This window comes from Pipistrellus kuhlii, unplaced genomic scaffold (genome assembly GCF_014108245.1).
Source record: "Pipistrellus kuhlii isolate mPipKuh1 unplaced genomic scaffold, mPipKuh1.p scaffold_m20_p_30, whole genome shotgun sequence".
Taxonomy (NCBI): domain Eukaryota; kingdom Metazoa; phylum Chordata; class Mammalia; order Chiroptera; family Vespertilionidae; genus Pipistrellus; species Pipistrellus kuhlii.
The window spans coordinates 909,340-920,885 of NW_023425530.1; the positions used below are offsets into that span (position 1 = coordinate 909,340).

At 55.4% G+C, this 11,546-nt stretch overlaps 2 protein-coding genes across 2 annotated transcripts; one reads left to right on the forward strand and one right to left on the reverse strand.

The window, feature by feature from the left end:
- APBA3 (amyloid beta precursor protein binding family A member 3) lies at window positions 1-7,339 on the reverse strand. The gene is given in 12 exon segments (XM_036459908.2): window positions 1-213; window positions 298-438; window positions 527-646; window positions 1,294-1,506; window positions 1,581-1,760; window positions 2,116-2,277; window positions 2,364-2,450; window positions 2,579-2,724; window positions 5,785-5,824; window positions 5,913-6,514; window positions 7,224-7,248; window positions 7,250-7,339. Coding segments are annotated over 12 exon segments (1,863 nt in total). The 5' UTR covers window positions 7,325-7,339; the 3' UTR covers window positions 1-141.
- Window positions 7,340-8,108: 769 nt separating this feature from the next.
- Window positions 8,109-10,410, forward strand: MRPL54 (mitochondrial ribosomal protein L54). Its single transcript, XM_036459976.2, has 3 exons — window positions 8,109-8,258; window positions 9,233-9,401; window positions 10,056-10,410. Exons 1-3 carry the CDS (start codon window positions 8,141-8,143, stop codon window positions 10,186-10,188), a joined length of 420 nt encoding a protein of 139 aa, XP_036315869.1. The 5' UTR covers window positions 8,109-8,140; the 3' UTR covers window positions 10,189-10,410.
- The last annotated feature ends 1,136 nt before the right edge of the window (window positions 10,411-11,546 follow it).

Genomic DNA, 11,546 nt, shown 5'->3' on the forward strand with positions numbered 1-11,546 from the left:
TCCATCTGATAAGCTTTTAATTTTTTTTTTTTTTAATCAGAAAATAATATAGAGCCAAGAATCCTCTGGGGCCCCAGCTAGCCAAGGACCGGAGTCCCAGGGCCGGCGGGGCTAAGGCACAGTGGTGGGGGTGGTGGCTGGTCACAAGAACACAGGCTGTTCCTGGCCCGTGAGCAGGCGATAGGTGGTGGCTGGCATGGTCTTGATGTGGACCTGGGGGTGGGAGAGGAGGCGGGGGCTTGGCGTGGGCCTGGGTTGGTGGGAGGGCACCCCCGGTCCCACCCACTGCCCACGCACCTCGGTGTGGGCCTCGGTGAGCAGCTCAATGACACGGGCATGTGGTGTGGCCACCACGCTGTGCCCGTTGATCTCGATGATTCGGTGTCCCACGCGAACGCCCCCACGCTCAGCGATGCCTCCCCGGAGGAGACTGCAGATCTGACGGGACAGGAAGGGGTCACGATGCTCAGGGGGCCATGCTTGGGGCTGCCCACCCCCAACACAGTGCTCTGGGCCGGGGCCTCACAATGCCGTCCTCCACGCAGAATCCCAGCTGCTCACGGGTGTGGGGCCGGCGAATGATGGCTGTGGTGACGGGCGGACAGTGGATGATGCTGAGGGTCACCAACGTCTGCGACTTGACCTCCTGTGCAGGACAGGGGCTGTTGGCCTAGCTGGGCTTGGGGGGGGGAGGCGGCTGCTGGACCTCTTGGCAAGTTGCAGCCTCCTCTGGGCCTCAGTTTACCCACCCGGAAAATGGAGATTTGGAGTCAAGGCTCTAGATTCTAGAAGACCCCTCAAGAAGCAGTCAAGAACACCGATGGGAGTCGGATGGCCTCGGGGTCAGAGCTGTGTGACCTCTCACCTCTGACTCCCTGGGCCTCAGTGTCCTCATGGTCAAAAGCAAGCTCTAATGTGCAATCAGGCAGGGTTGCAGGCACTTAGTGTCACGCTGTGTGGGCTGTCAGACCTACTCTTCTCACCTGGCCAGCTCCCTCCTCTCGTTCCTGAGCCTCACTTTCCCTATTTGGGCAACAAGGTTCAAGACTCAGAACACACCTGCTGCCTCATGGCAGGCAGGAAAAGCTGCCGGCACTGCCACTAGCCGCCTGCACTCCAATCCTGCCTCTCTGCCAGCCTGTTGCCTAAGCCCACGGCTGGCCGGGCTCTACCATGTCCCTCCCGGGCTGGGTCCCAGAGACCCGTCCCGAGTGGGTACCTCTGTACCCTCCCCAGACCCATGGGGAGGCAGGCCCTTAAGCCAGCCCCTCGCCCCTGGCCCCCAGGACTCACGCGGATGGCAGCTTGGACACTGGCCAGCGGCAGCCCCACGAGGCTGGTCCCGTTGATGGCAGTGAGGCGGTCCCCGATGCTGAGGGACCCCGAGCGCTCCGCGGGGCCCCCGTGCAGCAGGTTGGCGATGACAGCCGTGGGCAGCAGCGACCCCCAGCCCGACTCCACCAGCGCCACGCCCAAGCCCTCACCCTGGCGCTTCTCGATGACCACCTAGGAGAGGACCCGGGCGGGGCATGAGGGCCGCCCGGAGGGGCCGGGAGGGGGCGGCCCTCCCGCTCGCTCACCTCCTTGCAGTTCTCGCTGTTGGAGAAGTGGTCGAGGTCCCCGTTGTGAAGGAAGCCGGAGCCCACGGCCCCCTGGCTTGGCTGGGCGCCCACCTGGCTGGGGTCCATGCCGCTTTCCCGCAGAAACTGGCTGTAGGCCACCGCGAAGGCCTGGCCGATGGCCTGAGCAATGAGCTGGGCCTGCGGGGGATGGGCAGCGTCTCCCAGGGGGTGTCCCACCCTCCTGCTGGTCCCCCAAATCCCCCGACATCTTCAGAGTCCAGTCCACACACCCACCTGGGACAAGAGTCCCAGGAGACCGCCTACATGGGTTTTGGGGACACAACCACTGTCCCGGGAAAGTGGGGGCCGGGCCTGGGGCAGGGAAGGTTTCGGGATTCGGCACCGGTCTCACGGTCTCACGGGGAAAACTGGAACATGTGGGACCCATTGGAGGGTGGAGAGACCGGCCAGCACTGAGGGCAGGGGGTAACAGCGTGGCCAGGGGGGCTTCGCAGGAGGTGGGGGCACCCGGACCCCGGGGCCGGCTGCTCACATCATCGGAGTGGAAAACGTGGCAGATCATCTTGTAGAGCCGGTGGCCGTGGGCCTGGGAGGCCGGGCGCCGGGCCAGCCGCCGGCGGGCCATGATCACCAGCACACTGCCGATGTCGGCGATGTAGGAGATGGTCTGCAGGGCGTGGTCCATCAGGGCCTCCTGGAGGTGGGGGAGATCGGGCCTGGGCGGGCTGCGGAGGCCTCCGCGGAGCCCCCCGCACCAGGGACTGGGCCTGAGCCCCGTACCTGGGAGTCGGCCATCAGAACCTTGATCCTCTTGGTGGAGACGAAGAGGTCCACCTCGGTCATGGGCTGGGTCTCCCCGTCGGGGGCCTGTGGGGGGAGGGGAGGAGGTGGAGGAACCCAGAGACCAGCCTCTGCCCCATCGGGCTCCCGGGCCTTGGAGGACCTAGTCTGTAGCCTGCCTGCCCGCCCACCCTCCTGCCAGCCCCTGGCTTCACCTTGACACGGTCCATGGCCTCCTGGGCCTGCGCCATGCGGGTGCTGGGGGGCGGGTTCCTCTCGGACACCAACTGGGTGGAGCCCAGGTATTTGGCCCCAAATATGACACCATCACAGAGGTCTTCGTGGTCACAAGGACCTGATACTGAGGGCAACAGCGGAGGCAGGTCAGCCCGAGGCCCGGCCGGGAGGGGCCCCCCTCACGGGTCCGTCCAGGGCCTGGCTGTCTGCACAGTCTGGAAGCACAGAGAGGCCTGCCCTCTGCGGATCGGTACCGCTCACACAGGTCTGCCCACCTTCCCAGAGCTATCCCGCCCGCGGGAGACACAGACCGGCAGCTTGGCCTTCGAAAATCTAGAACCGTGTGGCCGGGCACTCCACAGCCAGCTCTGTCCACGTCTCAGATTCCCAGGCAGAGGAAGGGCTTTTGTGAGGCCAGCAGCACAGCTAGATCCAAAACCAGCTCTAGTCACCTGGCCGTCGTGGCTCAGTGGTTGAGCATCAACCTATGAACCAGGAGGTCACGGTTCCCTTTCTGGTCAGGGCATATACCCGGGTTGTGGGCTTGATACCCGGTGGGGGGCATGCAGGAGGCAGCTGGTCAGTGATTCTCTCTCGTCATTGATGTGTCTGTCTCTGTCTCTCCCTTCCTCTTTCTGAAACCAATAAAAACACAAACACACACACACACCAAAACAAAACAAAAAAACACAAAAAAACCCCAGCACTAATGCTAACAGAAACCTCATCACTGTTTCTAGAATTCCATGATTACACAGCCAGATGGTCCCACTCCCATTTCTAAAACTTGCAACACTATAGAACTGTAGTCAATTCCACGCAGTGGGTTCTGGAATCCACCCTGAACCAATCTGGGGGCAATTAGCTCTAACCATGAAATTCTCCCCTCTCCGTACTGAACTGTGGAAAACTCTGCTCCGCAGTCATAGCACTGCCCACTCGGGGAGAGACAACTCCTCAGAAATCTAAACCCCTCACGCTGTCCACAACCCCAAATGGCTCTGAGTTATGTCTCTAGAACTCCAGAGTGGAGTTTCAAACCACAGAATTCTGTCAGGGGTTCTAGGAACCTGCATCACTCCAGAATCAGACTTTTCCACTCCACGATTCCAGAATTTCTTAATCATCACAGCTTCAGCTAGCTCTTCCTATGGTTCTAGAATCCCCATCAATAATTCACGACCACCGATGCACTCACTGATTCTGAGAATTACTTGAACATCCAGAAACAAACACCTCTGGGCATGGTTCTAGAATTCCCCCAAACCAGCCCAGAAGCACATAAGGCTTTGCCCCCATGGCTGTAGAATCTCCTGAGCAACATAAAACAAGACAACCGCTCTGTCAGCAGTTCTAGAATGTTATGACCAAATAGCTATTGCTTTTTTTGTTTTAGAACCACAGGTACAGGCCCCAGTGAAGTAAACCCCACTCCTGTGTGTGAGCTTAAACTACAGATATCTCTGCCTGTTGTCCTTCATGATCTAAGCATTGTGGAATAACAGACAACTCTGCTCTGGGGCTCCAGAACTGTATCATCCAACATCAAACCTCCAGGCACGTGTGGGCATTATGCACTTGAAATGTGGCTGGACTGGACTGAGATGTGCTGTTAAATACAAAATGCACACTGGAATTTAGCTCTAATATTAACAAAAAGTAAAATAAGTATAAAATGTTAACTATATGTTAAAATGTTATTCTAAAATACATTGGGTTAATTAAAATTAATTACTGCCCTAACCGGTTTGGCTCAGCGGATAGAGCATTGACCTGCAGACTGAAGGGTCCCAGGTTCAATTCCGGTCAAGGGTGTGTACCTGCGGGCACATCCCCAGTAGGGAGTGTGCAGGAGGCAGCTGAATCGGTGTTTCTCTCTCATTGATGTTTCTAACTCTCTATCTCTTTCTTCCCTTCCTCTCAGTTAAAAAAAAAGCAAAACACACAACAAATCAATAAAATACATTTTAAAAAATAAAATGAGTTATTACTTTTACCTGTTTATTTTTTAATTAGAATTTTTTTTTTTAATTTATATATGTGAGAGAGAAACAATGATTTTGCTGTTCCACTTATTTATGCATTCATTGGTTGATTCTTATGTGTGCCCTGACTGGGGGTCAAATCCACAATCTTGGCATAGTATCAGGACAATGCTCTAACCAACTGAGCTACCCAGCCAGAGCCATCACTAGAAAATTTCAAGTCATATATAGCTCACACTATATTGTATGGCACCACTCTAGAACTTTCTGATGACTCCTCTAGAATTGGACAGCTCTGCTTAGTTCTAGAATATCTCCTACTGGTCTAGTGTCACAGATACTTTCTAGTCACTCGATGGTTCTAGAACTTCCAGTCTGACTAGAACCACACAGCTCTGCACACCATTCCAGAACACACACGAGCCCATGTTCCTTTGACCTAGAACCACAATGCCCAGTTCTGGAACTCTGTATGTGAGTTATAACTCCACCGACAACTCTAGAATCTTATTGGAACTATAGGCCTAAACCATCTCCTCCTCTTACAATCACAGAATTTGCTTTTGACATAGAGCCTCAGATAGTTTTGGGGAAAATTCTAGAATATTCCTGGTGGTCAAAACTGGTTCTTCCAAAGCCTTTGGAACAGGGATTAGCAAACTTTCCTACAAAGGGCCAAACGGTAAATTATTTTTATTTTGTGGGACAGGTGGTCTCTGTTGCAACACAAAAGCCACCACAGACAATATATAAATGAATACTAGATATGATGGTGTCCCAATAAAACTTTATTTGTGGACACAGAAACTTGAATTGCATTATTATTTTCATGTGTCAAGGAATGCTGCTCTTCTTTTGGGTTTTTCCAAGCATTTACAAATACAAAAGCCATCGTAGCACATAAGACATTACCAGAACAGGTTGTGGGCCAGAGCTGGTCCACAGATGGTAATGTGCCAGCCCCTGCTGTAGAACAGAGTGCCACAAATACCCCAGCCTGCCTTACTGTCGTCTACCCGTTTTAGAACACCCCCACAGCTGTCTCTCTTCTCTCAGGCCTTCAGGAATCAAAGGAAAACCATTCTCAGCCTCTTAGACGCAGCTCCTTATTGGCAAACGCTGAGTCAGATTTCAGGAGGCTGATTCAGGCTGTTCTGAAACCCCTAGGTTCCTGGGGGCAGCGTGGGTGGGGCACTCACCCTCCTGGAAGGCAGGGTAGGAAGCCGCGGTCTTGGGGCTCTAGAAGAAGATAAAAGAGGAGCAGGACTGAGTCCCCTGGCTTGGCTCCTGGCAGCAGAGAAGGTCTGGAGGTTGGGGCAAGCACTACCTGGGCACTGGCAGGCCGCTCTTCAGGAGCAATCAGAGGGACCGTCTCCAGCCAGGGTTCCGGGGAGCTGCTTGAGCTCTTGCGGCCATGCTGCTCAGCAGCGGCTCCCTCTGCCCATTCTGAGGAACCAGTATCCCCATCCGGGTCCTCAGGGGGCTGTAATAGGTGAGGAGCAGGGTTTGGAGGCTCCTTGGGACAAGACGGGGAAGGAGGGCACTCCTCGAGGTGCAAAAGGCTCAGCAGGTCGTCCCTGCCAGCCTCAGCAGACAAGAGCCCATGGGCATCAGCCACGTCCTGGGAGGCCAGGCCATGACCGGTGGCGATGTGCAGGGGGCAGGGGAGCCCCTCTGGGGACAGGCCCGCAAGATCACCCGGCAGAGCCTCAAACTGCTGCACTAGATCCTGAATATTTGGCCCGTCAAGTTCCATCTGACTCGGGCTGCATGGGCCTTCCGGCACTGGGTCCCACTGGCAGTCAGGACTGTGGTCCTGAGAGGGTGCAGGTGTGTCCCTGGGCTCCTCCAAGTCCATGGCCAGAGGCCCTGGAGGGGTTGGGGGAGTTGTCAGGAATTCAAGGTCTGGATCCAGGCTCAGGCCAGCATCTGAAAGAGATTAAAAGGTGAGACTTCCTGGGTACTAACCAGGTGCTAGGTATTAGCTGGGAGCTGTTTATATATAACACATAATTTAATCCCACCATATCCTGAAATGCAGGGTCTGCTATGATCCCCATTTTACAGATGATGAAACTGAGGCGCAGAATGAGCAGTTGTGAAAGGCACTGTGACATTATGGGCTCCAAACCCCAGGGGGATTCCCTTATACTTGTCAACCTTGATTTCTCCCCATTATCACCCCAGCCCTTACTCTTCCAAGTCTTTCTGCCCCGGGACTGGTACCCAGGCAAGAGATACAACTCTGGCTATACAGACCCAACATGGGCAGGTCCCCGAGATCCTGGACTCAAGACCCCAACCCAAGACTTAGACCCAGGACCTCAGACTTAAAACTAGAGACCTGAAACATCAAAAAGCCGACCCTAATCTCAAAACCTCCAATGTCACGCTCAAGGTGGACCCCCAGACTAAGACCCGGACCTCAGATCCGGTGTAAAGACAGCTCGAGTCCAAAGCTACAAACCCAATCCTTATGCAGACCCAAGGTTCAAGACTTCAGACCCGAGGCCGCAGCCGCCGGCCCCAGACCCCGCTCTGCCCCTCCAAGGCACTCACCTCGCAAATCGAGGTGGCCTCACCCCGCAGTGGTCCCACATCCCAGGCCGGCAGGGTCTTCCCAGCCGCCGTCGCTCACCTTTCCTGGTCAGGGCGCCGGCAGATATAGCTGCCCAGCGCTCCCGGCCTACTGGGCATGCGCTCCCTTGCAGAGCCTGCTGGGAAATGTAGTTCTCCCATCCAACCTCGCCGCGCGGGGCGGGGCGGGGGGGGGGGCGCGCCAGGTATCAGAACTGCAAGTTCGAATCCCAAGCTTCCATTTACGTAGCGTGGGAGTCGGGGCTGGCCTCTGGGCCTGTTTCCTTAAGCTGCAAAATGGGGTTAATAATCGCTACCGGTTTTTTACGACTGTGGTCGTTATTCCAATGGGAAGATATGAGACTGGAAAATACTAATGGTGAATGATAGATTGTCTCTTTAGACTCTAGGACAATGTAAGTAGCGTGGGGACCCAATTGTATACAGATTTCCCTTTTGGCTTACAGTAGGGAGGTCGAATGACGCATCTTGGCTTAACGTTTCCTCCCTGAACCTTGGTTTTCCCAATTATATTTATCTTTTTTTATTTTCAGTTTCCTCAGTTATAACTTGGTAATTATAATAATAGGAGAGGTAATATCTCGTAATTGTGAGGATTAAACAAAATCAAGCCGGTTAAGGATTTAACAATTGGGCTGGAATATGAACCTGTTACTATCTAATGACTTTCAGGCTTTGAGTATTTGTGCGTTGAATAGAATCAGGAATGTATAAGGTGTGACCTTTTAAAGTAAATAAGTAACCGAAGAAGGGCAAGAAGTCCATGAAACATCCCTTTAAAATCGCCTCATACAGTAACTAATATAGATATAAAAAGTTTAAATAAGACACAAAAAATGTAGGCCTTAGGCCGAAATACTACATTTCCCAGGAACCTCTAGGAGCCTCTTTCTCTCAAGCACCCTTTGGCCGCTGACGTCTCAAAAAACGTGTACGTGCCGGCAGGCGGCGTGCGTCATGGCGGCCAGACGCTTACTCGGGGCTACCCGGACCTGGGCCGGCTGCCGGCCTCGGGAGCTCCCGGCCCCCGCCGCTCCTGGAAGACTCCTGGTGCGGGATTATGCCAAGAAACCAGGTGAGCTGCGTTAAGAGACCTTAATGGGAGCCGTGAGGACATGGGGTGATTTGTATTGCGCAGGCGCTGGTCGGGGAGGTGGTTCTTAGAATCCAGGCACCCACGTGCAGTGGCCTGCCGCTAGGTTACGCGCAGGCGCAGTTGGGGGGCGTAGGGCGCAGCTGGTCTCTGAGCTGGCACTGGCCTGAAGCTGAGCAGCCTGTGATGACGGTGTGAGTGACGTGGAGCAGTCGCGCTTCACTGCGCAGGCGTGGGTTTTCTGGGGTGGGGGTGGGAGAGAGGGGGTCGGGAACTTGCGTCCCAATGCAGTTTCTTTCCCTAGATCCGTGGTCGGCAAACTGCGGCTCGCGAGCCACATGCGGCTCTTTGGCCCCTTGAGTGTGGCTCTTCCACAAAATACCACGGCCTGGGCGAGTCTATTTTGAAGGAGTGGCGTTAGAAGAAGTTTAAGTTTAAAAAGTTCGGCTCTCAGAAGAAATTTCAATCGTCATACTGTTGATAGTTGGCTCTTGTTGACTGATGAGTTTGCCGACCCCTGCCCTAGATGACCGTGTAACCTTTTGCACGTCATCACCAGAAATTCGAGGGTGCAGTGGGGTCTAAGTATTAACCACTTAAGCAAAACCAATACAAAGTTATTTGAATTTTAGCTGGCTACTACCATGCCTGATCTTTGGTGAAAGAAGGAGTTGCCAAATATATGTTAGGTCTTAAAGAGACGTAGCAGCACTTTCTTTGTGAGATAAACAGAAAGAATCAAAATAGAATGGAAAAGGAGTGATTTGGTCACTCTGAGCATCAGTGTTATTTACTGCAGTGTCCATGTCCAACTTAAAATCATTTGAGTGCTGTAGACAGGGGCCAGCCAGGGCCTGGGCCCACCCTGAGAGACTGGGGGTGGGGAAGGAGGGCCGGCCGCCAGAGCGCGGAGCTGGACTGAGTGGGGCTGAACTCTTCTTTCCTCCCCACTCCAGCCGTTAAGGGGGGCAAAGGTGGCAAAGGCGGCGGAATGGTCAGTGAGGACCTGAAGGACCCAGAGGTGTGCACAGACCCTGTCCGGCTCACCACGCATGCCATGGGCGTTAACATCTACAAGGAGGGCCAGGACGTGGCCCTGAAGCCGGATGCCGAGTACCCCGAGTGGTGAGTGGGCCAGGCTGGAGAGTGGGGAGAACCGGTGACCAGATGCGGAGGAGCCTGGCTGATCACATCTAAGGTTTGGGGGAGGACTTCCCCCGGGAGGCAGTGCATGAGTGAAGACCTGAGTGGGTAGAAGGAGCTTTAACAGCAAGGGGACAGCCAGTGCAAAGGCCCTGGGGCAGTACTGTACTTAGCTTTTAGGGACAAGGAGGAGAGCAGGGGTGGATAAGGCAGGGAGGTCATGGAACCCAGCCTTGGCAGGTCCTGGGGGCTGCAGAGATTTCAGTTTTGCTCTTGGCCTTGAGATTATTAGCCCGACATGGAAACCATTGACAGTTGCTGATCCTTAAAGCTGGGGAAGGTGCAGAAAGGTTGAGCGGGAGGGGAGGCATTACAGGTGCACAGCATGGACAGTGGCCCGGGGGCAGGAGAAGGCTTGGCAGGTGCCCACCTCAGACATCAGCACTATTGGGATGGAGGTGCCTCCTTGTTCCACAGCCAGAAACCTGGCTCAGGGAAGGTGAGGGGCCGCCCTGAGATCACAGCCCCGGGACCCAGGCCTGCCCGGGCCTCGGCATTGCCTCTGCCCCAGGAACCTGGGGCCAGGAGTTGTGGATGGCTGTTGGGCGGCCCTGATTCCTGCCCATCCCCCGTCAGGCTGTTCCAGGTGAATGTGGGCCCCCCCAAGAAGCTGGAGGAGCTGGACCCTGAGACCTGGGAGCACTGGCGGCTGCTGCGGAAACACAACATGTGGCGCCACAACCGGCTGAGCAAGAACAAAAAGTTTTAGTGGAGGAGGGACCGAAGCACCCGACGCACAAGGACCCCTCAGGCCCCAGAGGAGGACCCCCGAGGAGGACCCCAGAGGGGCACAGCACCCCCCACCCTGCCCCATGAGAGACTCTTCCTGGAGAAAATGGACTTTTTCTTACCTGTGTTCTTTGTGGCCTCCACAGTGAAACTGGGTCACGGTTGTGGGGACCAATAAAGACCTCTTGGGGGGTTGTCATTGGCCGGTCCTGGATGCTACTCAGTGCGGTCTGATGTTGGGCCGTTGGGAAGAGGAGCCTGTGGCAGGGAGGTGGGCACCTAGTGGTTGGCTGGGCACTGTAGGTCCAGCTTCACCTCCAGGCTTCACTGGGCTGCTTCACCCGATTCCTGGGATTCTAGCACTGCCCAGGAGGCCTCAGCCCCTCAAGTGGGAGGTTTTTCTACCAAAACTTCTCTTGGTTGCAAGGGATTCAAACCTGACTCAAACCATGTGAAGCAGAACTGAATTTTCAAGCTTCAGGAACTGAATTGTGCAGGGATAGAGCTGGCTTCAGGCACGGTTGGATCCAGATGCTTCGGAATTCAGCTGTGTGGCTGTCTTCTCTGTCTCTGTGTCCATTTGGCCCCCAGGAGGAAGTTCTCTAGGCAGGGGTGGCTCCAGGGTTCCTGACTGACACCTTCCTACCCAGTGCAGCCAGCCTAGCCAGGTGGAAGGACTTCCCTCTCCTTCCTGCCAAGGTCACGGGGGTTCTCTTCATTGGCCACTCACTTGAGCCCAGGGACATGGGCCTACCAACCATCCCGTCCATCTCCACTGCTGCCCAGGTCTCACCAGAAAATGGGGTTCCGTGAACATTACCCACAGCCCCAGTGAGAACCTCAGCTCTGGGTGTCCCAGCTCCTGCCCGCCTGGCTGTGAGGGATGGGTCTCAAAGACAGGCTCCCAGGGATAAGGCCCTGGGGGAAACGCACTAGCAGTGCCTGTGAGGTCCCACCTCCCTGCTGGGCCTCAACCTCTCCTTCAAGGATGGGTTGAGGGTTGGCACCACCCTCAGCCTCTGGGCCCACATGCTGGCTGGGCAGGGTGGGGACCCACAGCTAATTCTGCCTGGTCCCAGGAAAATGACCTCTATCGGCTCAGGAGGACTTTGCCAAGGGGATTATTGAAAGCTATCCTCCCAGGTGTCCGCCCTGGGCATGCGGCCCATCCCAGCCCTCCCATGACTCACTCTTAGTGTAAAAATCAAAGCTGTAACTACCACAGCCCGCCTGCCCTGCCCCCATCCCTCCCTGCCCTCACCTCCCTCTCCTCACTCTGCTCCATGTGGCCCAGGGCTCCTCATGCCCTTCTAATGCCCCCTGGTCCTGCCCGGTGCC